At 39.4% G+C, this 25,970-nt stretch overlaps 1 protein-coding gene across 1 annotated transcript in view; it reads right to left on the bottom strand.

The window, feature by feature from the left end:
- Positions 1-25,970, bottom strand: part of PRKCE (protein kinase C epsilon) — a 287,139-nt gene extending 261,169 nt beyond the window's left edge. Inside the window, exon 1 of the mRNA XM_005416195.2 lies at positions 25,623-25,970. Coding sequence (XP_005416252.1) covers positions 25,623-25,970 — 348 coding nt within the window. The remainder of the gene's footprint in view (positions 1-25,622) is intronic.

Raw genomic sequence — 25,970 nt, 5'->3', positions numbered from 1 at the left:
CGGAGAAGTTTTGTGTTTCTCTACTCTCCAGCTAAAGAAAAAAAAAACATAAGGAAAATATAATACCATGCATGGAAATACTCAATCTAGTTAGATGCTGCTTGTATATTTTAATTAAAATGGCATACACTGTATATAATGTCATCTTTTAAAGACAACTGGACCTATACAGCATAAACATTTATCACCTAGCTTGGTCATATTGGCTGGGCTCTCTGAACAGTGGTTACATTGATAATACTATGCTGCAATGTGGTATAAGGTTTTCTAGGCACTATTTTGGGATGGCTACTTTAAAAGGAACAAATACAGGACTCAACTAAAATTGTTACTCTTCCAAAACAGTATCAATGCTATATTATGCAATATTTCTCAACCCAAGCAAAACATGAATTAATAATATATAGATACATGTATTAAGAAAAGCATAATATACACCAATAGTTTGCTATTTGGGCCTTGCCAATCAGAGAATCTCCTCCTTCCAGTTTTATATTGCTGGAAGGCTTAAAAAGCTAAAACAGTTTTTGGCAGAAATGAAGCAGTGGAAAGAAGCAGAGCGTTAGCATTCACTTGAATCATTCAAAGCCACACAATACATAAAATTCTATAGCGTGTGCTATTTGGCTTTGAAATTTGCTATACATATAAAATGCATATTTTTGCTCATTTAGAGATTAAACATTTTCATTTTTAGAAAGTTTACTGGTCAGTACCTTTCTTCTAGTTTGTAAGACTTTAAGAAACTCTGAAATTAACAGTGATGCAGTAGTCTTTACAACAAAAAATATAAATATGTTTGCTAATATCTTGCTCAAATTCTATCTGTAGTTTTTTTACAAAAATCAGTCCTTTTTTACCAAAGAACAGAAGAATACAACTCTATAAGACTTGTTTTTCACTTGTTTTCATTTTTTGAAAAAGCAAGGTTTAAAATAGTCCAAGTGGCCATTGCAAAGAACTGTTCCAGTTCCAACAAAAGTGCAAATGATACTCAAAACTCATCCATCTCCATTGAAAGCAAATTTGGAAAGATAAGTGGAAAAAGGTTAATCTTCAAGAAATCACATATCCCCACAAATAGGTGCTCTCACAAGGACAATCAGTCAAAAAGGAGGGAGGACAGGCTGTATAATTCCTCAACAACTTGCATGAAGCTGGAGCCTAATACTAAAATGCTCATAACCATAACAAGTTCCTGACAGCTCTGTAGGCTGTATGTCCTGAAATGGCCTCTCCCTTTCCCATTTTCCCCCCTCACTTTGCTCCCCACAGCCACAAAGGGCACAAGGGATAGGTTCACTGTCAGCTCCCCCCGCCAGATAATGGCATTGTGTCCTCCCAGTGACCATGAGAGATGCTGGCTGTGCCTCCCACTGCATTAGTTCCCACTTGCGACTTGCAGCAAGAGCACTCCTGACGGCAGCCACCCCTGTGTTTCCTCTCACTGGTTTCCTATGGGACAGCTTCAGCAGCCCCTACCACGGCAAGACTTCCTCTCAGAGTTCCTCTAAGCCCTTATAAAGGCAGATATCCTGGTGCAGTCAGAGGAAGAGTCTGTTTGGCAGCACTCTGGTTGTACCTTCAAAGCCTAAACTAGCTTTGTTTTGAGTCAATGTAGCTATTAACCCCATTTTCATACAGCATTAATATGACTCCTTATTTTCCACCAACTGGCAACTAATTCCCACGTAAAGATACTAAACAAAATACAAGATAAACGGCTTCCTGTCTCTAAGTAAAACACCATGTCACAGAACAGCTCAATGTTCAGTAAGAGATGTACTCTTTTTTTGTGCCATGATAGAATATCAAGGGGTGAATTCACCATGACACAAAAACACAAGCAGCACTCATTTCTCTTCTATGCGTATTCAGCCTTTCCATGCTAAAAATTATAAAGCAAGATGAAAGGGCACAACTAACTCCAATCCAGCTATGCTTTTATTCCTCCTAAATCTCTGGCTATGGATGAGTAGCACTGCGAGGCATTTTAGATTCCTCTGCTCCCTCTGCACACCTGATTTGCTAACCCTGAGGCATGAAGTTGGCATCATTTTTTGAGGATTTTTTATAACTGTTATCCCACAATGAAATTATTTAAATCAGAGAGAAAAAAAAAAAGAGGTAGGATGGGAAAAGATATATGCAAACAAATCTCACTACACTAATGAATACAATACTATTTGACAGACCATATGGCTGGCACAGTATTCTTCTTGGAAGAAAATCCTCAACATACCACAGAAGCCTTAGACAGGTTGAAAGCCCACCCGTCATCCCCATGCCTCCTTCCCTTTCCTCTCCCACAACAAAAGAAAGACTCATAGAAAAAAAATTATATAATCGTCAACTAGGCATAAGAACAAGCATTCAATTGGACATCAAAATAAAGCAAATAAAACACAGAGAAAGTGGAGTATTTGTAACTTGGGTGCCTATCAGTCAGCACAGCTCTCCTACAGGCAGGAACCTGGAGGATCACACTCTCCTGCTGTGAGTAAACCTCTGGGTGCCTGGCCAGTGCCTCCTCCTCCAGCCTGCCAAGCACCTCCCCCAAGGCCTGGGCATGGCCAGAAGGTAGTGTCCTTTCCGAGAAATGGACAGTACAAATTCTCAAATTCTTCTTCAAGCTCCAGCTTCCTTCCAATAGCTCCACTCACTGTGGTGATCAAATGGCAGCCCCTCTTCCCACCCACCAGACCAACATCTCTATCCGCATGTGCTCACAACAGCGGCGCCTCAACTGCAAGGGCATCTAAACCAAGTTTAGTCTCTGCCTGCCTTGTACAGCCAAGCCAGATGGAGATTCTGGTTTCAAAGCCCTAGCTTAGCTTCAGAGCAGTCCCACCAGGTTTTGAGACACAAGGACAGGCAACTGCTGAGCAAGGGGGAATTGAACAGTCAGCATCTTACAGAGCCAGGCCCGTATATGGATGTTCTTAATATGGCACTTCGTACTTTGCTACTAGAGACACATAAATATTTTATTTTTGGATCACAAGGGTTGCAAACAAGGTATGCCAACTAATGTCAAACAGAATAGCTTTACAAATTCCAGGAAAGTTACGTGCAACGTTTAGACAACACATGCCCAACAACAGGCTTATTCGTAGTTACAGTAATAGGAGACGAGACATATACTCAAAATAAATGACCCCATTGGAAAATTCAAAGCACATTACTATAATTAAGCTAGAACATTTTCTGCAAAGTCATATTATGTAGACTTTTTAAAGTAAGGTTTATATCTATTCATAAATTCTGGTATTGAGACATCATAAACCTTATTTTTCCAACATTGTAAAACACTATCTATCACTGTCCCTCAACCGATTAGTTTTTAATTACTTTTAATAACATTTTGGGTAAAACTAGCTGTCAGAAGTTTATTAACTACAATGACATAATATTGAACTCAAATATGAGTGATTCTTTTTAGCAACTGAAAAAAAGTACTATTGGGCACTATGCTTCTACATGTCCCTCACATAGGGCATCGTAGTGTCTCTCCAGGTATAAGATTGCCCAAGCCCTTTCTTTGATTTTTATTTCATCTCCAGTCTATGAATGAAGGTAAAAACTGGCTTATGATCAAAGACCTCTATTGATGGATATGCACTGTTACTGCATGCAAGTGTCAGCCTCTACTCTGGCACCTATGCCACACTCCCTTCTCCTAATCTACCTGAAATCCCACAGGATTTTTTGTTCATTAGGGCTTATCAGTTATATTTATTTGAATCCATTGCATTCACTTGTTTTTGGGAAACCACCTTCTTTAGAGGAAAAATTGTTATCTATTTAGCACATCCTAAAGATAAAAATAACACAGGTTTTACATAATTAGCAGCTGAAATACTTTTATAGGGAATTTGAGTTACAAAACTATTATTTATTCATTTTCTTGCTCAAACAATGGAATGTTGCTCAGTGATCTCTCTGTCACTGGCATGCTTTTAAAATTAAACACTAGAAATAAATTGCCTTAGGTTAAATAAAATAATTCAGCAAATAAAACAAAAGCAAAAGCAAAACCAGAGCAATCTCGGCAACACATCCCGTTTTCATCCTTATCTAGCTCTAGCCAACACCCACTTCCACAAAGAACTAGAAGAAAAAAGTAGGCCCTGCCGTATGTCCCGGAGGTTAGCAAATCTGGGCTGTTAAACAGCAGGAACTGGCAAATTCTCCAAGTGCAGAGTCCTAAAAAAGACGCCTGCCAGATACTTCCCTCTCCTGCTCCAAAGAGGCTTCAATTCAATGCCTTCCACAGCCTGCATCTCTGGCAAGAAGGCTGGATTTCTGCACGCATTTCACTGCATAATATTCAGTGTCTGCACAAGATTGTTACACTCCAGCATGGCTGAGCATGGCATCATACCTGCTCTGCTCACAAACCACTTTTGCCCAGTTCTCAAACCAGCCAGTTCCTAGGTGTTCTTTCACTGCCTTTAAATTGAAGGCAGAGAGAGTGAGAGAGAGCACACAAAACAACGTGGAAAAAAAGAGTGAAAGCAAACATATACAAAAAGTGCACGCACAGCCAGATTTTTTTCACTGTGAAGCTTCAAATATTCACCACTCAAAATTCAAACCAGATTTTCAAGAATTTATGCCCCAGTGGTTTCTATTGTGATACTTAAAGATTTGATAGTTAAACAGATTTTAACAATCTAATCAGTTATTTAGTTAAAGGCTAATGAACCCCACTTAAAAAAAGCCCTCTTGCAACTTAAAATCACATTTCTTTGTGCACAAAACCTTTCAGCGAATAGTCATGCTCTATATTTTGCAAGTCCTTGCTATTTATTTTAGAAAAGATGAGAAAATCTATTATAGTTGGGGCTTTTTTTTCCACAATATGTCACTCTCCACACAGCTGTGAGAGGATGAATTGTGGCAGTGAAGTTCATGGTAAGGATGAGATTTTGAGTAGAGGAATTCCTGTTCACTGAAGGTCATGCGTCAGAAATACCCTTTTCAGTATATCAGGCTTTAAAAGGACAACACCTCACTTCCTGGTCTGAGCTGAATCTGCTGTTAATTTTCAAAATAACACTGATGTGTTTTTAGTGGTTCAATTTGCAATAGCTAAATCTGCAGTTAAAAACCCTCAAAGCCCAACAACAACAAAAACAAGGCTATCATCCTGTAGCTGGCTGCACTTAGTATGTCTGCTTGTGGTTTACTTGCAGAAAACTTCAATAACAGAGGAATTGCTTTATTTTAAGGAGCGGGGGGAAAGTAATATTTTCCCAATATGATCTGTTCCTATTTATCTTCAGACACACTTCTGTGAGGAGGGAATATAAAGTACTTTTTAGTTATAATATTTATTTTATTTTCAAACCATTTCATTTTTGTGCTTGAACACAAAGAGCAGAAAACAAAACAAACTCAGAGAGAAAAGAGAGCTATGACTATATTTTCTCCACCCTTTGCCAAAAACACTACAAAGAATGGAAAAAACAATGTCTCACTTAAAGCTCCAGAACTGGTTAATCAAAGCAGTTGATGATCACACACACCAGCTGGGAAAAAAATAGTTTTCTATCCATACTGTACTCATAACTGCTACCTCTGGCAGCCTCAGATGGAAAACAGGAACTGCCATGCTCCTCTCAGGGGTCTGCAGAGTGAGGAAATCTTGCACTAACCCCCACAGAATGCACTGAGCCAAGGGGCAAGAAAACTCCTAGTGGGCAGCTACTGAGTGACCAGAGCAGCAAGGACATAGCAGTGACCTAATCCCCCTCAGCACCTATTTGGCACATATTTGCATGCATCAACACCTGAGGATGAGGTATCAGTTGGGGCTGGAGGTATCAGAAGAGCCTACACCATTTTGTAATTAATGTAACAAGGCCTTGGTGTCAAAGATACAGTTCTCTATATAAGCAAACTTTACAAACCATCCAGTGTGGAATAAGTTTGATACAACCTAATAACCTCTCAGTACGTCTTGTGAGCATACTTTTGTTGCCAGGTTATGGGATCACACTACACTCAGGCTGGTTCATAAGAGCCCAGTGGGCTGTGCCTGGCCTGTGATGATAAGCTTCTCATGAGCATTCTGATAGTAATATCAAGGCTCATTTATCAGTGACATACACTTCTCTGGGGTAATATTGAGGTATTTCAGACATTATGTGGGTTTTTCTGCAATTATGATCCCAGTTTTTTTCTTCCTCCTCTTCCTGCTCAGGCAATATTACCTAGCAGGAACAGCAGCCCAGACAGGTCTGATTCACACTCTCCAGCAGAAAACAAGGGGGTGAGGATCTGAGCTTCACCATCCTCATTTAAGAGAAGAAGCACTGAGTTTCCAGTCAGATCTCCAGATAAGCACACGGGTTTGAAAAACTCTCCAAACAACAGTCCATGCTTGTGCTCCATACTACCTTAAAGCAAATTTTCCCCCAAGCAGGTCTTTCCCACCAGGCTTTCAACTGTCTCACAGAGAGGGGTTTCACAGCCAACAGTGACCCAATCCAAATTAACTAACTGATCACTATTTAGTAGTTCTCTTCATGAGCTAAAACAGGAGAGTGCACTTCTTCACCCATCTTTTATTCCAAAGGTGCTATGAAGAAGGAGGATATGCACCTGGCTCTTTTAGTTCTTTCAAACCCAGCGCAGGGTTTGAAAGGGGAGGGAGCAGGGGGAGGAGAGGGGAGAGGGACAATAGAAGCATTTAGCTCTAACATTCAAAACCAGCACAAGGTACTTTTAAAGCTCTACAGGTATCTGGACTGCTTTTTTGAAGCTGAGTCTGCAGGTCAAAAAAATCACACAGTAACTCAAACAAAACAGATCTTTCCCAGCTTTTGATCCAAACAGGCCTGTTGCAGGAAAGGTGGTTTAATCTTCTGTTTCAAAATTATTTACTAATATTTGACAAATTTCTACATGAACTGTACAGTGAAGAAGAAGATTTTGTCTGATCTTTTCTCAGTAGGCAGCCTGAAGCACATGTATTTTTACTCTGAGAACCAAGAGATTCAAAGTACAGTCTCCAAATGTTTCAGAGGAAGTTACCCTTATCAGTAGTGTTTAGGGAAGTCCTGTACACCACATACTTGGGATCAAGAAGATGTCACGTGAAGTCTATAACCTAAAAGAGGTTAAATATGCAAGCACCAGCATAGCTCCCTTTTCAGCATTGCTTTGCAGTATTAAGATCATCCTTTAGGTAAGTGGAAAAACACTGGCTACAAAATACTATCTTATCCCACATGGTGATGTCATGATTATGTAATATTATCCTCCAAAGATTACTGTATATTAAAGAATATGCTGTGTTGCCCAGGCTTTATCCTTGCATAACTTCCTAGGTGATTTGCATCATTGAATAATGGGAAACAAGGCTCCCCAGGCTTGACAGGAGACTGCCTCTCCCTACAGAGGAGTAACTTTTCTTGCTCACTAAATTTGGGTTCATCTCCCTGTGGCCTCCCAGAAGATATTACCAAGCACCAAGGGAAAAAAATTTGCCCAGCAAACACCCCCCCCCAGCCCAAAGGATCACAGCTCAGGATCTGTACCCTAGCTGTTTTCTGGGCACTGCTGGTCCTGGGGAAAGGAGACACTGCTCCTCTGCAGCACAAGGAAGGCTCTGAAGCCTCGTGATTAATTAAGCGTGGTCAGCTTGACTCTCCTCAGGAGGAATGAGGAAACAGAGGTAGAAGAACCTGTTTGATGAAACTTTGAGCACTGAAGCCTGAGGCAGGAGCTTTGGTAGAATCAAACACTGTTTCTTTTTCCTCCCCTTTGCCTCCAATCTGTTTACAACTCGTATACTGGCAGGGTCAATGAACACGCAAGGTCTATTCAAGACACAGAAAAAAGAGTAAGAAACAAACCCTGGGAAAGATATAATGTAATAAATATCCCTTTGAATCAAGGTGGTCCAAGCCTTCTATATATGCATAGATTTAGTTTCAGAACAAAAAAGAATCCAAACCATCCTTCATATCTGTCATACTGTTAAAACCTTCAGTATTATTTCAGATAAGATTTTTATTTCTACATGCTGCAATAACCAGATGCAAAAATTTTAGCCATTTTCTAACCATAACAGCAACAAATTATGAGAGGACTGAATCAGTCTGACTATTGTATGTACATTTCTCAGTTCATGCTTAGGGCATATAGATTTCCTTGTATAACTTCTAAAAACTACTGTGAAGAAATAGTTTTCCCCTTAAGCATGACTAGCAGTGAAGTCTCATTATACCCACCCTTAGTTCAAATAATGCCAGTAATGACTGCAGTCATTGGTAGCACATTAACCTCATAGGGACAGTAAAGTATGCACTAGTGGGACAGGAGGAATCTCATCCAAACATCCTTTACAACCTCTCAATCTCCATGCACAACATGGTGTACTGAGATGCCCATACAACATGAATGGCTCCAATGAAAGTCAAAAAAGCTAAATGTGAAGGGTTTTGCAATTCATGTGAAAGTGAAGAATTACACCAGTACATGCTTCTTTACCCAAAGGTCTTGATTGTGTATTCAATATATTCATCAAATTGATATCCACTTAAGAATCTACTGATGAAAAGTACTACACAAATTTGGTGTTATTTTACTCTACATAAGGGAAAAAACATGTAAAAATGCTCCTAAGCATGACAGTAAAATTGAAGAAGGAGCTTCCTTTTGTCAGTAAGCATCTGGTATCTTGCTTCATCCTCTTGATGCCTCATTTTCATATCAGAGTTCTAATTAGTACAGCAGACAAACAATGAAAATGTGAAAGTGATACAGTCCCTGCAGATGAAGTGCTGTGCATGTCTGTGTACATACAGAGCACTGATGATAGGCACTGCAAGCAATATTGGCAGTCAAAAAAAGCTGACAGCAGTAACCTAATTTTACTTCAGAGGGTAGATCTAATCTTAGGACCTGATCCTTTCAGGAACCAAGAGCCATAAACTTACTGGAAATCAGACAAGCTCAGCATTTCACTGAAGACACTCAGCACCTCACAGGTTCAAATCCATACTTTTTGAAAGTCACTTCCTATTTCTCCTTTGTTTACCCTGGCTTATCCTGAACAGTGAGGTTTTCCGACATAGAAATAACTTTGGAAATGATTACTCTCATATTCTTTGATGATTTCAAAAGGCAGGAAAGAATCTCTCCCCTTTCTGAGGGCCACCCAGCTGAAGCAAAGAACATTATTTTTTTCAGGCATGTTAATAGGAGCCAGTAATAACTCAACTGAGTTTCCTTGGCCTTGAAATACCTGACCGAATTTGCTTTTGTTCTTTCTCAGTAACATATTTTGTTCCTGTATCTGCTGTCACACAATTATGTTTCAAACAACCCTAAATAGAGGCTGTCCAACAACTTCCAACCAACTTAACCTCTTCCTATGACACATATTCACTGCCTTAATGTGTTTTAGCCATTATTCCTGTCTCACAAGTGGATGGAGCCACTGGGAAACACAGTGTAACAAAGTAGGTCTTCAAATTAAGCTTTCCAATGATTAAATATGTTAACTGTAACTAAAGCTGCTACTAGTCTCACTTTCTCCAGGGGAAAAAAGGGAACAAGTGAATACACAAGTGTTAGAGAATGGCATCTTCTTTCCTAGATTCCTAACTGGAAAAAAACCCACCAAATGAGTTGGACATATACAACCAAATAAATAAAGATAAATAATTTCATCCCTTTGCACCTCCATTTACGCCAGTTATTCTGAGCTAAAACTTTTTTTTTTTTTTTTTTGTTTAATTCCAGCTAGGAGATTTGGTAAATGCAGCCTGTCACCGCAATTTTTTAATTCTGCTCAAAGCAGAAGTGAGGTACTGCTCAACTGAGGAGCTGCTAACAGCAACCAATGAATCAGGGATTACAAGTACCACTGGGAGAAGAAGGTACAAGAGGGAAGTGGAACTGGAAAAGTAGTATCCCTTAGAATAACATATTTAAAAGAAAAGAAGACTGAGCCTGTGGGTTTCAAAATGCAGGCCCTGGGACATGAGCTCTGAGCTTCAGGGCAGATGCATTTTGAGACACAAAGGAATCACCTAGCTGAGTTCTTTGATTACAGCTCTTACCAGGAATCCAATTTGTAAGCAGGGATACTTCCAGGATAGCTGGGTACCCCTCCCCTATGCTCTCTTTTGTACTGTGCTGCAGAAGTGAGGACACAAACATTAACTTCATACTGAAGTGGTGATGACTGATAGGGTCTCGCATTGTACAGTGGACATGCCAACAATATTACTAAACAATTTTGTGTTCATCTAGTATTCATTCAATCCCAGGATATATTCAAAACATTCTGTCACTGCAAAGTTTATCCTTAACCAACGTTACTTATCCAGGAAGGTAAGCCTGTGACACCAGGAGAATTTGAAGAGAATTTGTTGTATTTAGGCACCACGTCTTTTCATATTTGCCTAAAGAAAGAAAATCATGACTTCTCTGAGGTAAAAGGTGTCCCAGTATTATAAGCTTCCAGTATGAAATAAAGCATTAACATACTCCCTTAAGCTGCTATTCTAATTGATGTTCATGAGCCACATACATTTGAAAGATGAAGCAAATCCATGAGAATATTTAAGGGCACTGGTTTCTTCCTGTAAATCACTGAGCAGTGTACTGCAAAGTCAATATTGCATTCTGGATAGCCATAGAGAGGTGTAAGTTGTAAGTAAAAGACATTTTCCTAAACAGATGAAAACTCTAAGTAACTGAAGCCTTAAATTCAACACCTTTGCACACCAATGCCTTCAGTTTCATGTAATATCACATAATTGATATTCCCATCACTCCCTACTTTTAGGATGATGGACCTTAGCAATTCACCTTTCAACACATTTTCTGTAGCATCTGCACAGGACCTTTTGGATGAAAGAAACATAAGTAAAAAGCTTTACTACACTTACAGCTCTAGATGTTAAATTTACACTGATCAGGGAAGGCAATACTATACACAATATCAGGAAACCAAAGAGAATGCTCCTTCTTCACTGTGAAAGGATAGTAATGGGTATGTTGTGTCCTTCTCCCACTTCATTTGAGCTCCAAACACACTAAATAATGAATAATTTTGCAAACCAACGAGCAGCTAAATAAAAACCCCCTTATAATTTCCCCAGAATCTCTCTTTCTAAAATTCATGAAGCCCCAGTTGCTATAACCTGCTCCAAATTTTTCACAACTGGGGTCAGTCCTGAAGTGCAACATGTTAACCCCAAGCCATGTCAGCACATCCGATGTAGTGAATATGTGGCTTTTTCCAAACCAGGGACAGCCTTGTGTAAACCACAGGTCAGCAGTCTGCCAGGCAGGCAACACCAATATAATCTCCCTGCATCTGTTTTATAAACACACTCAGGTGTTGGGCTATCAGGCTTTGCTGCACTGCACAGCTGCTCCACAGCACACACCAGCTGTACTTACTCCCTCTTCACACCACTCCAGCTGGAGGATCCTAAGCCCTTCCACTCTTAGTAACAGAGACAAGACCCTAAAAATGTAAAATTAAATGTTCTGTTTCCTTCAAATGATTGACTCAAATGGAAGTCCCCTTTCCTCCAAATTTAGTGCACGAACAATCAAACACAAAAACTTTGACTTTACATTTTGTCTGCTCTTCTACCATATTAACTGCAGTTATGGGGTTATAAGAATGTACAAAATTAAAAGTTAGAACAGCAACTTTCAAAGTTTCAAACTTTTCAAAACAATCTGTTCTACATTTCAAAGGGATTTGCACATCCAACTCTTCCAGCCCTTTGACAGCTTATATATATTCATACACAGGTATGCTCAATACCAGGGACATTCTGAGTAAGAGCACACAGGATAACCCTCAGTGCTGATTTTTTTCACTGAAATAGTAAAGCTAGTGCTGCCCCCAACTAGCCACCCAGAGGAGCAGCTCAGCTTCCAACTACTGTCTCTGCTTTGACAGTCTGGAAGCCTGGTTTTAGAGATCCACACCTCTACAGAAAAAGCAACAGTGTCAAGAAGGCAGCAAAACAGAGGCCATGCATTTCTGTTTGTTTACTACAACTGAAGGAAAGCATCCTCACAATAAAGTGGTTGGAGAATTGAAGCAGAAAAAAAAACCCTTTCCAATCAAACCATAAATCCATTAGCTTACAAAAGGTAAGCTACAAGAAGGAAATAGAAATGTAATGGTGAGAATCCTTCTTTTACAAAAGTAAAAGGAGAGATTGACAGATGAAGGAGAAGCTTTAGGACAGAAAGAAGTATCTCTAGAAGGCATCAGGCAGAAACCTTATTTCACTAGTCTAGATCTCAGACCCTGTCTCCCCACTGTAAAAATTAAACTGATACTTCCACGGCAAAATTGTGAGATTAAAACCACAATGCTTGTGCCATACTTCTGGGCAACATGGAGAAATCTTCATCCATTACACTTCCTCTCAGGAATGCTGTGAAGATGACGATACTCAAGATTCTCCAGACTCAGATTATTTTGCTAATGAGTTTCATTACTACCTGAGACAGACAGATCTACGTAGCAGACAAAGGCCTCTTCTGGAACCACTCATATAAAAGGCTGGATTATTCATTTTATAAGAGATTTTATACCTGAATTATGAGTGAATGTTTGTCCCATCATTTCTATTACTCACATGCTCATTTGTTTGAAGGAATTATGTGAATGGAAATAAAGGCAATAATTACAGAAGAAAGAGGAGATAACATGCTCTATCACAAGCAGATGTAGGACAACTAAGTATGTAAAAACTTGCATGACCAGTTCACAGCATGCAAGATTATAATGAAGTCATTACAAATTATCTCACAGCTCACGCAAATTTCAGAAAATAATGCAATCAGGATCAGAAATAGCTTGTGTACTGTAAAAATCAATTCACCAACCCCACCTGTTACCAGAAACACTAAGGAAAACCAAGCAATACTGATGATGTCTATTTTTTTGTTGATCTGTTCTGGTATTTTGAAACTTTTAGTTAAATAAAGCCTGCTGCAAAAAAGATCTCCCTTATTTGTACGAACTGCTCTATTACAAAGTGGCTTCACTTTGTTGACTATCTGTCATATTTACATGTTCCTTGGTCTGGCACACAAGCTTCAGCCTCTTTGTCTGCTGACTCATGTGAATAAAAACACTCTCCCTTAACTCCTCAGTTAGACAACTATTGCTTCCCCAAGGACCATCAAATACATTTTTTAAAAGTTACCATAACACATAATTTATTTCTTTTGCATACTTCTGTTCTGTAAAATATAGGTTTTTATTTTGCTACACATTTTCCATGGCTCTTGCAAGCCACATCTAGCTTGATACACAGGTTATTGCACTGCAAAAGTGCAATTGTTTTTTTTATTTTACATCATAAACTCCTGAAGGAAGAAACTGTGAACTTTCTGCTTCTGCACAACCTCATGTTATCAAAGAGAAACTAATAACTCCTACACTCAAAACTGCCACGCTGCCAACATGTATGCATCCATGCTCTGACAAGGTCTCAGCACTTCACTTCTGTCCCACTGGGATAGCACTAGCATCAAGTACATTTTCATAGCTGCATAAAATGTCTCCAAGACTTCCCATTTTTTGCATCGCAAAGTTCATTAACCGTGCATAAATCTCACAATGGAGGGGTTCTGCAGAGCAGCACACTGCTGCTGGGAAGCAGATTTTGCTTGTGAGTCTACAAAGAGGGTGCAGGGCTGATTCACAGTTGCTGGAAGAGCTGCAAACTTTTTGGCAATTCTACAAAACATTTGGCCTGTAATTTGTCTTACTGATCACTGCCACAATTATGTCCAGGTCCCACAGAGGAGAAGCCCATACAGTACAGCAAGCAGACTGCTGCAGGGAGAAAAGGCTTCACCAGAGGTGCCCCCACTTCTCACTCTGCCTGCCTTCCCTTTCAGTCAAACACTTTTTTTTTAACCTCAGTGTTCCAGGAATAGGCTGAAAGACAAAATTACATTCTCACACTTCACATCTGATTTTAAATCTGATTTTTAAAAAGCATAAACTTTAGAATACACGGAGGGTTTTGAAAGCTTTATGGTATTAATAATACTGTTACAGCAAAACCGTTCTTGGCTGGAGAGCACACACATTTTAAACCAAATGTAACATGTTTGTTACATGATTGTCAATTTGATGTCCAGGGTACATTCAAACAAGGCTAGAGATCAGTTTCATTTAATTTGTTCAAATATCCAGTGATTAGCATAGTTTTTTTAAATGAAATGTCAGTCAAAACAAAAACAAAAATGTTAAGGTTTTGGGGGTTTTTCTTAGTTTTAAAAATGCCCTGAACAACACCACTTCCAAAACAACACATATTACCAAACTGAAGAGAAGGCTTGATGGTCAGAACTGACACTTCTGACCAAACACATTTACAAGCAGTTCACAATGTACTCACAAATGCATTTGCACACAGTTTAGAAGCTGTGTTGGCTGGGCTTTTTACTCAGAGGGTGGTTGGGCATTGGAACAGGCTCCCCAGAGAGTGGTCACACCACCAGGCTTCTCGGGCACATGGTGATTCGTGGGTGACCTGTGCAGGGCCAGGAGCTGAACTCAGTTATCCTGATGGGTCCCTTCCAACTCAGCAGATTCTGTGATTCTATGACAACAGATACAGCCACTCATGAAAAGACAACTAGATAACACTTTCAAAAGGCTGCTGAATCAGAAGCCTAAATTCTTCATGTAATTTCCATGTTGCTGAAAAATTTGCAGTAGGTCTCAATTCGGAGAAATACGTAAAGTCCAATATTAAACACAGAAGGAATTCAATTGATGGTGATGTAACTAGCTGGGAGCACAGAGGAATCAGTAGGTATGCAACTAAATGATATACATACTCTCAATAGTTTCAGCAACAGAGAACACCACTCAAAGAGCTACCCATTAAAATCAATATAGGAACATCAGCTTTGAATCTGTGTGCAAGACAACTTATCTCTGTCCTCCAGTCATTAATGCACAGCACTTGCTACAAACTTCCAATTTTTGTATGTTTGGTTAAGGTATATTGATTTTGCTTACCCACACATCTACTTATCAACAAAACCAACACAGCAAAGTTTCTGGGGTTTTTGCACTGTTCTGGGCTGTGATGAACATAGGTCAATTGCTCCTCATCTATTTTTGTTACCATACTACTATGGTAAAGTGAATACCTTCAAAAAAGAATCATGACCCCACATTTCTGCTAAATTATATATCCTAGAAGGTAACATTATCCCCAAGGCCTCTTGCAACTAATGGGCAAAGCAGACAAGAATGAGCATGGACTGGCAAGAAAAGAGCACCTAAAGAGATTATAGGAGCTTGTCTAGGTCTTAGTGTCTGAGCTGCTCCTCAGAATTGTTCAAAGTAAGTTTAGCTGAACTTGAATTTTAAAACCTTTCACCCAGCCTTACAAATATGCATATACAAAGTTACCTCCCAAATACAACTACAAAACTAATATTGTTTTTAAAGTTATATGTATATATAGATATATAACTTATAATATAGTTATATTAATCATATAATTATATATATATATATATACATACACACACATATATACATAAAGTATTGCCACAGGGTCATCAGAAAGAAGCTCAAGGTTCTGCTTTTTAGGTGAAAAGCCCAGACACTTGCTTCTGATTCAATGGATAACACTTCTAAAAAATAGGCATGAGGTGTTAATAAAATTCTTCTTTGTTCTTTCTTCCTTTCAGAGGCTTGGCATGGCTCTGAGAAATTGCTAGCAGGAAGAGTAAAGGGGTGCGATAAAACTTAACATACCTTATCTCAGCCCAGTGACATTAGTACATACTATTACCCCTATATATCATATCCAAATTTCATTATTGTACTCTTAGTGGTCTAACTCACCTATCACTACAGAAAAAAACTCCAATATAATAATACTATACCAGCTTTCATTGAATTATGCAGAAAAATCCTGTAGTTCCCTCAAACTGGGCAGTAGAAACATTTCTGAAGCTATATGGGACACTAAGAAACAACTACAATTTTGAGAATCATGGACTACATCATATGGGCTGTCCATCTGAGCACATCAACTCCTTGAAGAGAAACACGACATTTTGCAAAGCATCAGGAACTCCAAATATCCCTAGCAAAATTTCCACTATTGCCTCTCCCCTTGATATTTTGAGTTGGGGACACCAAGCAAAACTGAGCTGATAGGCTGCTTCTCAACTATCACTGCAGCCTTTCACACTGGTGTTTTCCTAATATTTCTCTTGGCTTCCCCAGTCTGCCTTTTTGACTTGTGCTTGGACTGGAATTTTTTGAAGACAGAAACCACCATTTCACATTAAATTGAAAAAAAAAATTACCAAACATTTGTAGGTATTTTCTGTGATTAGGAGACCCTGAAAATCCCAACAGTCAGTACCAACTAAAATTTTTAAATGGTGTTCCCACTGCTTGGGAGAGGCCAGTTTTCAGGGATAGATCATGTTCCTACAACACCCCACTGAGTCTGCTAAAACTGGAACATTTTTGCCTGAAGTTCAAACCTACATATTACATTTATTCCAATATATTACATTTATTCCTACTTCAATAGTATAACTAACTGGAAACTCAGAGCATCACTCCTTTCTGACTGAAACAGCCACTCCAACAGCCAGGAGTATGATCAGTTCCCTGCTGCTTGCTGAGCAGCACAGCGGGGCCATGCTCTGGATGACAGTGGCTGGGCAAATGCCACAGAGCCTCAGACACTGGGATGCTTCAGAGTCCTACTGACACGAGAATCTTACTGGTCCACCAGAGTGACAAAAAAGGGGGAGTTGGGCTGCTGGGAATAATGGCAGTATGGATAGAAGGGAAGTAATGACATGGAAAATGAAGGAAAAGTTATGGCAGCTAGGACTTGAGGGCAAGGTGATAGTGGTGGATTAAGGAGAAAAGTGGGCCAAGAGGTCAAATGTTCAAGAGGTGCCAAGGCACTATGGGGTCAAAAGGAAGGAAAAGACAATGAAACTCAGAGGAAAAGAAAAGCAAAAAGATTCCTCGGTAACTCCAAAAGGAACCATGTGAGAGAGAAAACATAGTGAACACAGCATGAGTGACTTCAAGCCTTTCCTTTTCCAATGCATTCTCAGACATCACTTTCTAAGGCCACGGATCAATCTCACCTTGAAATAAAGGGAAGTTGACAGATGCCAGAAAGACTTGTGCAATGAGTAAATATGGTCCCAGCAAGAAAACTGTACTTGGAATAGATCTCTATAGAGATCTATAGCAGGACATTTCATTCACGTAGCCTGCTAGCATTGCCAACATCAAACTTATGCACTATTTTTGACCATCTTAAAGCCAGAACAGATAAAGAAAGACAGAGAATTGGCAGCATAAAGACAAAACAGATGATAAAGAGGAAATGGAAGGAAAACAGGGAAGGGCACTACTGTCTTGCTGGCTTTTAATCTGTGAAACAAAGCAAAGCAATTCCAGCCATTTCCTCATCACCTATGCGGAGGATGCATCAGTCTTCCCTTCATCTTTCCACCACTGTTATATCTGCTGCATTGCTATCACATCACTCTTCAAATATACTTATAAATATTAACATTGTCAAAGCCATCTGTCTTTCAATGATATAAAAAAGGCCAATGTACTGAAGAATGGAGAGTTCTAAATGCATAAGAAATCCCAGTCCCCCATCATAACAGGTTTGTAACTTATTTATACTCTCAAGTACTGAAAGATACTAAGATGGAAACATTAAGTAGTACATTTCCCTAGTCTTCGTGTAAGATACAGAGATACCAAGGAGGCTTGCTGTTCAAACAATGCAGACATGAAATTTATTTGGTAATATCTAGCCATTATTCATGCTTTTTTATTCCTGCCTGTGATGAAATTGCCCAGCAGGACACCAGAAACAAGCAAAATGATTCTATTGTCTGGAACAATCAAATCAGCTCAAGTTAGCCGATATAAGGCAGAAATGGCTGCCTGCAAGCCTCCGATGGAATCAAACTTTGCTTTTTTTAATTTTAAAAGCTATGGTCTGACATTATTTCTGTTCCTTAACAATTCAAGCCCTAAAGAGTTCAGAGGGAAAAAAATTCTTAGAACTGTGTAGCATTTCTCTAACACTGCTTCCAATAAAACAAACATTAAAACTTCTGTTACATTTAATGGGAACATGCCAATATCTCTAGGTTTCTTAGCTGTGCTGTTCAGAAATATGTGAAATCCTGGTTTCTGTAACTTCTGTTAAATCACAGCAATTATACTTTAATATCATTGACATTTTTAACTCTTGGAGAAATGCAAGTGAGAGGACACTCAGAAATCAACTTTACTAGCAATTCAAGCTACTGACTGAATAATGATCAGAGTAGATAAGAATTCTGCAGATGTTCTTGCACCATATTCATTTGCATTTTCTTTACTAAAATGTAGTGCAAAGTACATAACTGCCATGAAAGTTACCCAATCTCTAGAATGGCTTATTAGCTTTACAGTTGCAGTTTCATATTAATATTACTGAATATACTTGTTATATTGTCTAGTGACTGCCTGCTAAACAGGAAAGTATCCACAAATATAAGGTTAAAACTTTTTGTCAGCCTTCTGTACCAACCACTTTCCCCCCAAAATGGTTGAAATCCCTGTAACTTCTACAATTTGCATGACTCAAAAGGGCACACAAAATACCCCATTCTTCAGGCCTTGCTCTGGCCAGCTTGGCAAAAAGGTTTGTTCGATCCTCTCCAGCCCAAACTGTCAGTTTTCTAAGCTGTCTATGGACTTCTGATCTTATTCCATATCCAAATACTTCCAGCCTTACCTTTCCATGTGGATAGAGGAAAAGTCTCTTCTCAGTCCTCTCTGACCACAAATATCCCATTACTTGCATGCTCTATTGCTCCCAAACCCTCTCTTACCATGAACTGCAGATGTCTTTCTCTTACAAGATAATAGTTGGGGTGGGGGAAAGGAGATTGAGATAGTATTGGGTAAAGCAGAATTCAACCAACCAATTCCAAGCCAAAAAGCTCCTGTCTCCAATGTTTTAAAACTGTATTCACAGTCTCCCTTCAAAACCCAAAAACCACCAAAAAGTTCATTTAAATGAAAGTTATTTACAGAGTGAAAATAAATCACATTTAGTTGCCAAGTTCTACAATTCCAACTTAAATCAAATCCTCATTTTGGCAATATTTAAAGAATTCTGGACATGGAGGACAGAAATTCAATTTGATGCTAGAGAGCAGAAACCAGACTTACATACCCAAGATATGCAGAAGAAGAATAAATCAGTAAGAAAAAAACACATGTAAAGGATGTTGTTAGCTATTATTTATTTTTGGTTTTCCTTTGGAGCACAGGCGCCTGTTGAGGGAATAATTTAAACTGGCCGGTGTGATGTCCAGTGAACTCAGTGGGATCAGCGGTTTACTCAGACCCATGAAATTTTGCACTGTATGGGAACCATGAAGTTCTGTATCTATGGGACCACCTAAGCTGGAATAGTGACATGCACTGTCTTAAAACTGGTACAAGAAGGACATGCAGGAATTGTTTTCACTCAACTTGGACATTTCGTAAAAGTCTAGATTTGAACTAGTACCTATGAACGGGACTCTGCTACTGTAACTTTTTCTAACAAATACTTTCTGCAGAGTTCAGTAGAGTTATTTTCATTATGTGGAACTTTGTATCAGTATTTGGTATTAGCAACAATAAAATGAGATTCCAATCAGTGGTGGGATCAACTCCTGACCTACAGATATGATAATTCAGTGTTAAGTGAAATGCATGCTCCACTACACACTTTTCATGCCCTGAGCAATATTTTTTCACATCTGAAGTGAGACTTCAAAAGCTATATACTCAGTAAAGCAGGCCAAAAACCCCCAAAGTGGGTCAGTGATCACCATACGGCCTCCAACCAGCCGATTTGCCTATGCCAGCTCAGCCCTGTCTCCTACACGTGCAGCTTTCTGCTGCTGCCAAAAGGGCAGCCGGAGTACGCGCTGCGGCAGCAACTACTCATTACCCTCCTCCAGGTTTCTCCCCATGCCTCATCTCTTCCTTTCCCCACTTTGCCCTTTCTCTCTCCCTGCAGTAACAACAGCAGAGGCAGCATTTTCCCCCTCTGTTGCTTCTCAGCAGACTGGAAAGCACTGCAGGTGAGCAGGAGCTGTTAGGAGAGAACATTTCTAGCAGGGAGGAGGAGTAGATTTATGCACCTGTAGAAAGGGATTGATACACGACAGTGGGTGAGCTGTGTGTGACTGGACCACATCCCCAGCAGAGAGGGAAAAGAGAAGGAACAGAAGGGAGACAGACTGTGGGAGAAGGCAAAGGAAGACCCCTATCTGTACAAAGTTCTCTTCAAAATCTCTCAGCACCTCTTGACAATCACTTACCCTCAGAATGAGAGAGTCCCCGTGAAACCCTGCTGAGCCCCCATAGCTCTCAGCCTTGCCCCACAGGCCTGACAGATCTTGCTCCACAACCTCCTTGTCATGCAGAAACCTCTCAAACAAGACCCCAGCAATTTCCCTTTCATCTCCACAAATATGATTCCGATAAAAGCTTTTCAGCAGCCCACGAACCACAGTTTAGATGAGATCTGAAGTTTTTGCAAGTGAAATCCTAGGCCTTTCAACACCACCAGCACTAATAAATTCAGTCAGCAGATGAAAATAAAAATGAAAATACGCTACAGTCTCTTTCTGCCAGCCCAGTGCCAGCCCTCAGCAGTGCACGGCACAAGCAGAGGTGAACGCACAGGGTGACCTGCACTACAATGATGACAATTCCATTCTCTGTCTGCCAGCTACAACAGATCACCTGCTGGCTGAAAGGAGCTCCCACTCCAACAACAGAAATGGCATTAAAAGAAGGGAAAAAAACCCCCAACACCTAAGTAGTCTTTCCATTACATTCAGATTAGAGGCACTGGAAAGAGACAGTTCTACTCCTCACATCCATGGACAGCTCACAGGACCAAGGACTCTGAAGAGCTTTAATTCCTCCCCTGCTGCTGCCTTTCGGGTGACATTCAGAGCTCAGATAACCTAGGTGTTTAACTGTATAGACTGCAACTTCTTCCCCATGCCATTTTCTATAACTCATCATCCACTTGCTACTGAGGCATTAGATTAATTCATAATAAACTTCCTTTATACAATGGTGGCACAGTTGCACAACTAACTTCACATTGGCAAAACAGAAATATGAAAGGATGCTTTTAAAAAAGAATAATGTTTTAAATTTAGATCTGAAGAGGCTGCACTGAAAAAAGAAAAATAGTATGGAAGATATTTTAGCAAAGAAAATCTCACTACAATATATGTTTTATTTTTTTTCCTGACAGCATAGGGGTTTTTTTTAAGACAGCAGAAAATTTAATCTCTTTCATTAACCTAAATATAGCTGTAAATTATTTTCAGTGGAAATAGAGGCTTTTCTTGTTAAATGTTCTGATGTTCTCAATGATTTAGTGAGTTCTGCTACTCAGCCAGCAAAAGGATTTCTTAGGACAGCTCAATAGGTTTTCTCATGTACTGCCAGGTTAATGGCTAAGACCCTTAGATGGAGTCATTGGCATAGGTCCAATCATGCTGATTTCATCTGTCATCAACTCTGGAAAGTGGACTTGAACTCAGAACCCATACTACCAATCATCCACACACATAAACATTGATCATGATAATTTGCAGGAGTGGAACCACAGGGCTAAATATCAACGGAATTTTCCTTCCTGATCTCAATTCCACTGATTAAAATGTAGCTGCAATGCCAACTCAAGTGAATCATTTACATATGCCACACATAAGAAAGCTAGATAAAAACATACTTTATTATTACCTGAATTACCTAACTCAAAAAAATATAGCCAGAGCTGTCAAGTTGCTAGTTTGTTTTTCAATCAGAACTTGCAAGTTGTTTATTGTTCTGTATTTTTTGTTTTTCAAAGAGTAAGTTCACCAGCATCCTCTTGAATACTTGGTGCCATTCTGTATGACATTTTCTGTGCTTACAAAAAGCCTGAAATGTCATAAATCCAAAGCTCTCTTTAAAACTGCAGTGTAACCATGACTAAAAGAATCCGCAAAACTGACACTTTTACTGTGCTGTGTCTGTATTGATGCACTACTGGAAAAGCAGCCATCTTTTTAATTGTCACTATACTTATTTTAGAAACCTAAACAAGTGTTTTCTATTGATCTTACCAAAACCCCACAAAACGATGTATTTTGTTTAAAAGCTTTCATCCAACACACTCTGAATTACTGTTTCATGCCACAACTTTGAATAATTAAAAAAAATTATATATATTCAGGGAGTATATGTATTATAAGGTTAAATGCAACTGCTGAACACTCTGTAGATGAAAGGAACCAGGATTTTGCATATCTATCTGACTTGTATTAATACAGTAGACATTATCGTGATTTCAAGCTTTGTATTTGTTTATCATTAGTGTTTCCACTGTAACCATGGCATCCGTATATAGCACAGGCCTAAGAGTGAGAAAAATATTCCCAAAAAATCCATCTGAGAAAAAATATAAGGATTTGAACAATGGCAAAAGTCAATCAAATTTGGTGAGCTGGCTAAAACGAGAAACAGTTTCCTCTGAGGGGGAAAAAACCCCAAAACTTCTTTTATTTTATTTTTGTGAATCTTTTTTGCATTTTGGACTTCTGACAAGAACCTAGAAACCTAGAAACATGACCTTGACCCCAGTGCAGATATTATAAAACAAATTCTGAAATTTCCTTAAGAAAACCCCATGCAGTCCTATATGAGATCAAAAGCATTAAAGCTTAATATGTTTACAAGACCTTTACAAGATATTTTCTCAACCCACTTTTGATAGTGACTGTCCCATCCTGCAATAATTATTGCATCATGCTGAAGGTAAGGAGGGGCAGCAGTGTAATTGCTCCAATCACACTCAGCAAGTACTTGGTACCCAGTTCCAATTTTCAGGACTGCTTAAAGGGAAACCCTCAGAATGGCATAGAAAGACTTGATGGTCTTCAAGTGTGTTTCAAGTGTGTAGGCTGCATTTATTTGATATTTCAGGCAGTAAAGAAGAATAGGTTACTGCAATTGCTGGTTTTAATTTGCTTGTTACAGAATTCAGAAAGAGTACTACAAAAATATCTGCCTTAAATGCCAAGAGTGAAATGAAGGAACTAGTCCTCTTATTAAACAGAAAAAACTGACTGTATTGTACCAGCAGATTTTAGCCTAACGTTGGTTTAGGCCATGTGCATTCTCCTTGTAGTGTGAAATTCATTCACTTTGCAGACAACTTCTTTTTCAGGTTTTAATACAGCCTCCAGACTCTGATGAAGATACCAATAAATCAATTCACTTCAGTGTGGACCCTATAGAGATGTCCTGGCCACAGGTCTTCTTGTAACTCAATGAAAAAAGACCTAAAACCGGTGTGATTTTGTAAGAGCCAGTTCTTTGAAGTCCCTATCTATTAATCCAATAAACACACTCAGTATTAGAATTACAGTGACATACTCACTAAAAAGGAAGATTTTGGAAAGGGTAAAGAACAATCCTATAAATACTTATCACCTCCCCTCCTTCTAACTGTGATACAGGGGGGAGGTGTATGCTGTCTTTGTGGTACATGAACACAATCCTAATGGCAAGGATTTACAGTACAAAACAAGGTAAGTGATGTTCCAGAAGCTGCATTATATTGAGCTGACCAGTTATGATCCACTGCCATGTCCTCAATTCTGTCACATCAACAGACAACAAGCGTAGTCACTCCCTCGTCTCCTCCCACCCACTGAATGCTGGACAGCAATGAATCCTGATGCAATAAAAGCCAGCATTTATCTGATTCAGCTATCTAGTTCCTCACAGATCCTGTTTACAATGGACCTCAACCTGTTAAATTCCACTATTTATCTAGGGAATCTGTTCAGACATTTGAGTTCACCTTAAATATCAGAGCCAGGATGCACCACAGTCCCACCAAAATTCAAACTTGGCATCTGGAATCTGCAAGGTTCTTCCAGATTTGGTGACAAACTCACAACAGGTACCATGCACAAAAAGAACATACAAAATTATTATTCTTTCACTAAAAAGCTGTGCAGATCTCCTCATCCCACTAGTCTCAAAGATGAAACCTCACTTGATTTCAGGAGAGTTCCAACTTGATTATCATTCAATACAGGTAAAAGACATCTGCAATACTGCTGCATTTGTCTTTTCCTGTTATAGTTATTTTTTCTCCTTCTATCACCCACTTTTACTATTTTAGCTTACTAATGTGTAGCTTTTATAGAGCATCAGCGTAATCTAGACCTTGATTATCACAATGCAACACATAGGCAGCAAAAATGAAAAATATTTTAAAGTTGTAAACATAAAAGTTTTAACAGCAAAGCTGATCAGCTCCTAATCAGCATAAATAGAGTCTAATTCTTTCATGCCCTTTCATCATTTCCCCATCTCTACCTAACTGCATTAAACAAAGAAGCCCCAAAGAACACATAAAACTCAGACCTATTAACCCTAGCTATTTTTCTTTTTGGTCCTAGGTCCTTTGTGTGTTTGCCAAAAAACTACTAGCTAGTATCCTTGACCATGAAAAATAAGTACATAAAAAGATGAGCGTATATAATTTCAGACAGCTGGCTGAGCAGGGCACGCTGAAAATGAGATGACAGCTACTATTGTTTTATCATCCATCTCATTTAAAGGATATCCACCATTTAACAGTTTAACTGCAGAAATGTGAAATGTGCATATTCACATTTCCTGTTTCTTCATTGTTTGATTGGTTTCTCCCTGTTAAATCACACTACCTGAGGATGTCAGAGCAAGGATTTTCCAGCTTTTTTGTACTCCCACTGAGGCACATTAGCCTCTGGGTCTTAAAGACACTGTGAAAGCTGCTAAGACACGTTGTGTGTACAGAAAACAGAATTTCTCTAGTTGGGCCCATATTCCACTAGGACCCTTTCATCAGTCGTGAGCATTTGAAGAAGCATTGCGTTAGATCTACGCAGAGAGGTGTCGATCATCTGAAGGAAGGAAGGAGGAGCATCAGTATTGATGCAGTGAGCTCTCAAGTGACAGGAAGACCCTGAGGTGTCTCGCATCAGAGGTCAGGTCTGGATTTTTAAGGTTCATCATTGCCAGGCTAACCAAGAGTATTCACCCTGAAACGATGAAACTCATCTAAGCGCTGGATCTGGGTTTTGCGGTAATGTTTGGTACGGATGCATTGGGTTCAGGTTCTTCAGACTCAGACAACTAGATTTGTATTAATGTCACATAATTTCAGAAACTTACGAGGTAACTACATACCTCATACTTACATTCAGCATATTTTTTTTTACTGCCTCGCCTGTAGATAACATGCATTAGTTATATAGTAACCATGACTATCTCAGTAAAACAAAGTGTGGAAATAATGAAAAGCTTTCAGAGGCATTACATGCCCTTGGTAACCTAGCTCTGCAAGACAGATGTTGCATCCAGAGCCATGCCACTGAAAATCCCATGTACATGTATGTATCTACAGTGTATCAGTATACACTGTATACTACAGTGTATCTACAGTGTACATGTATGTATCTACACTTACCCAGTCCTCGAAGTGACGGCTCCCGTTCTGCAGCAAGTCCTCAAACTGTATAGTGCAGTTAGCTACAAAATCGTCGTACCCGATGGGGGCATCATGGAAAACAGCCATCTCTATCTTCCTGCCATTACAAACGTCGGTGACAAATTCATCGTTCCAAGCAGGACTGTTGGTCTTTTGCTTGGTCGAGGTCTGCCCGATCCTGGAGTCATCCACATTGAGGGCGATGTAAGGGTCCAGCAAAAAGGTCTGTGGCCTGGGACCCACTGCATGCCTCAGAGACCACGCCGTGGGTTTCAGATTCACCGCCTCGCAGATCTTGATTTTCAGTAAGCCATTGAAAACCACCAT

This window comes from Geospiza fortis, unplaced genomic scaffold (assembly GCF_000277835.1).
Source record: "Geospiza fortis unplaced genomic scaffold, GeoFor_1.0 scaffold41, whole genome shotgun sequence".
Lineage (NCBI taxonomy): Eukaryota > Metazoa > Chordata > Aves > Passeriformes > Thraupidae > Geospiza > Geospiza fortis.
This window is presented reverse-complemented; position numbering and strand designations above follow the sequence as displayed.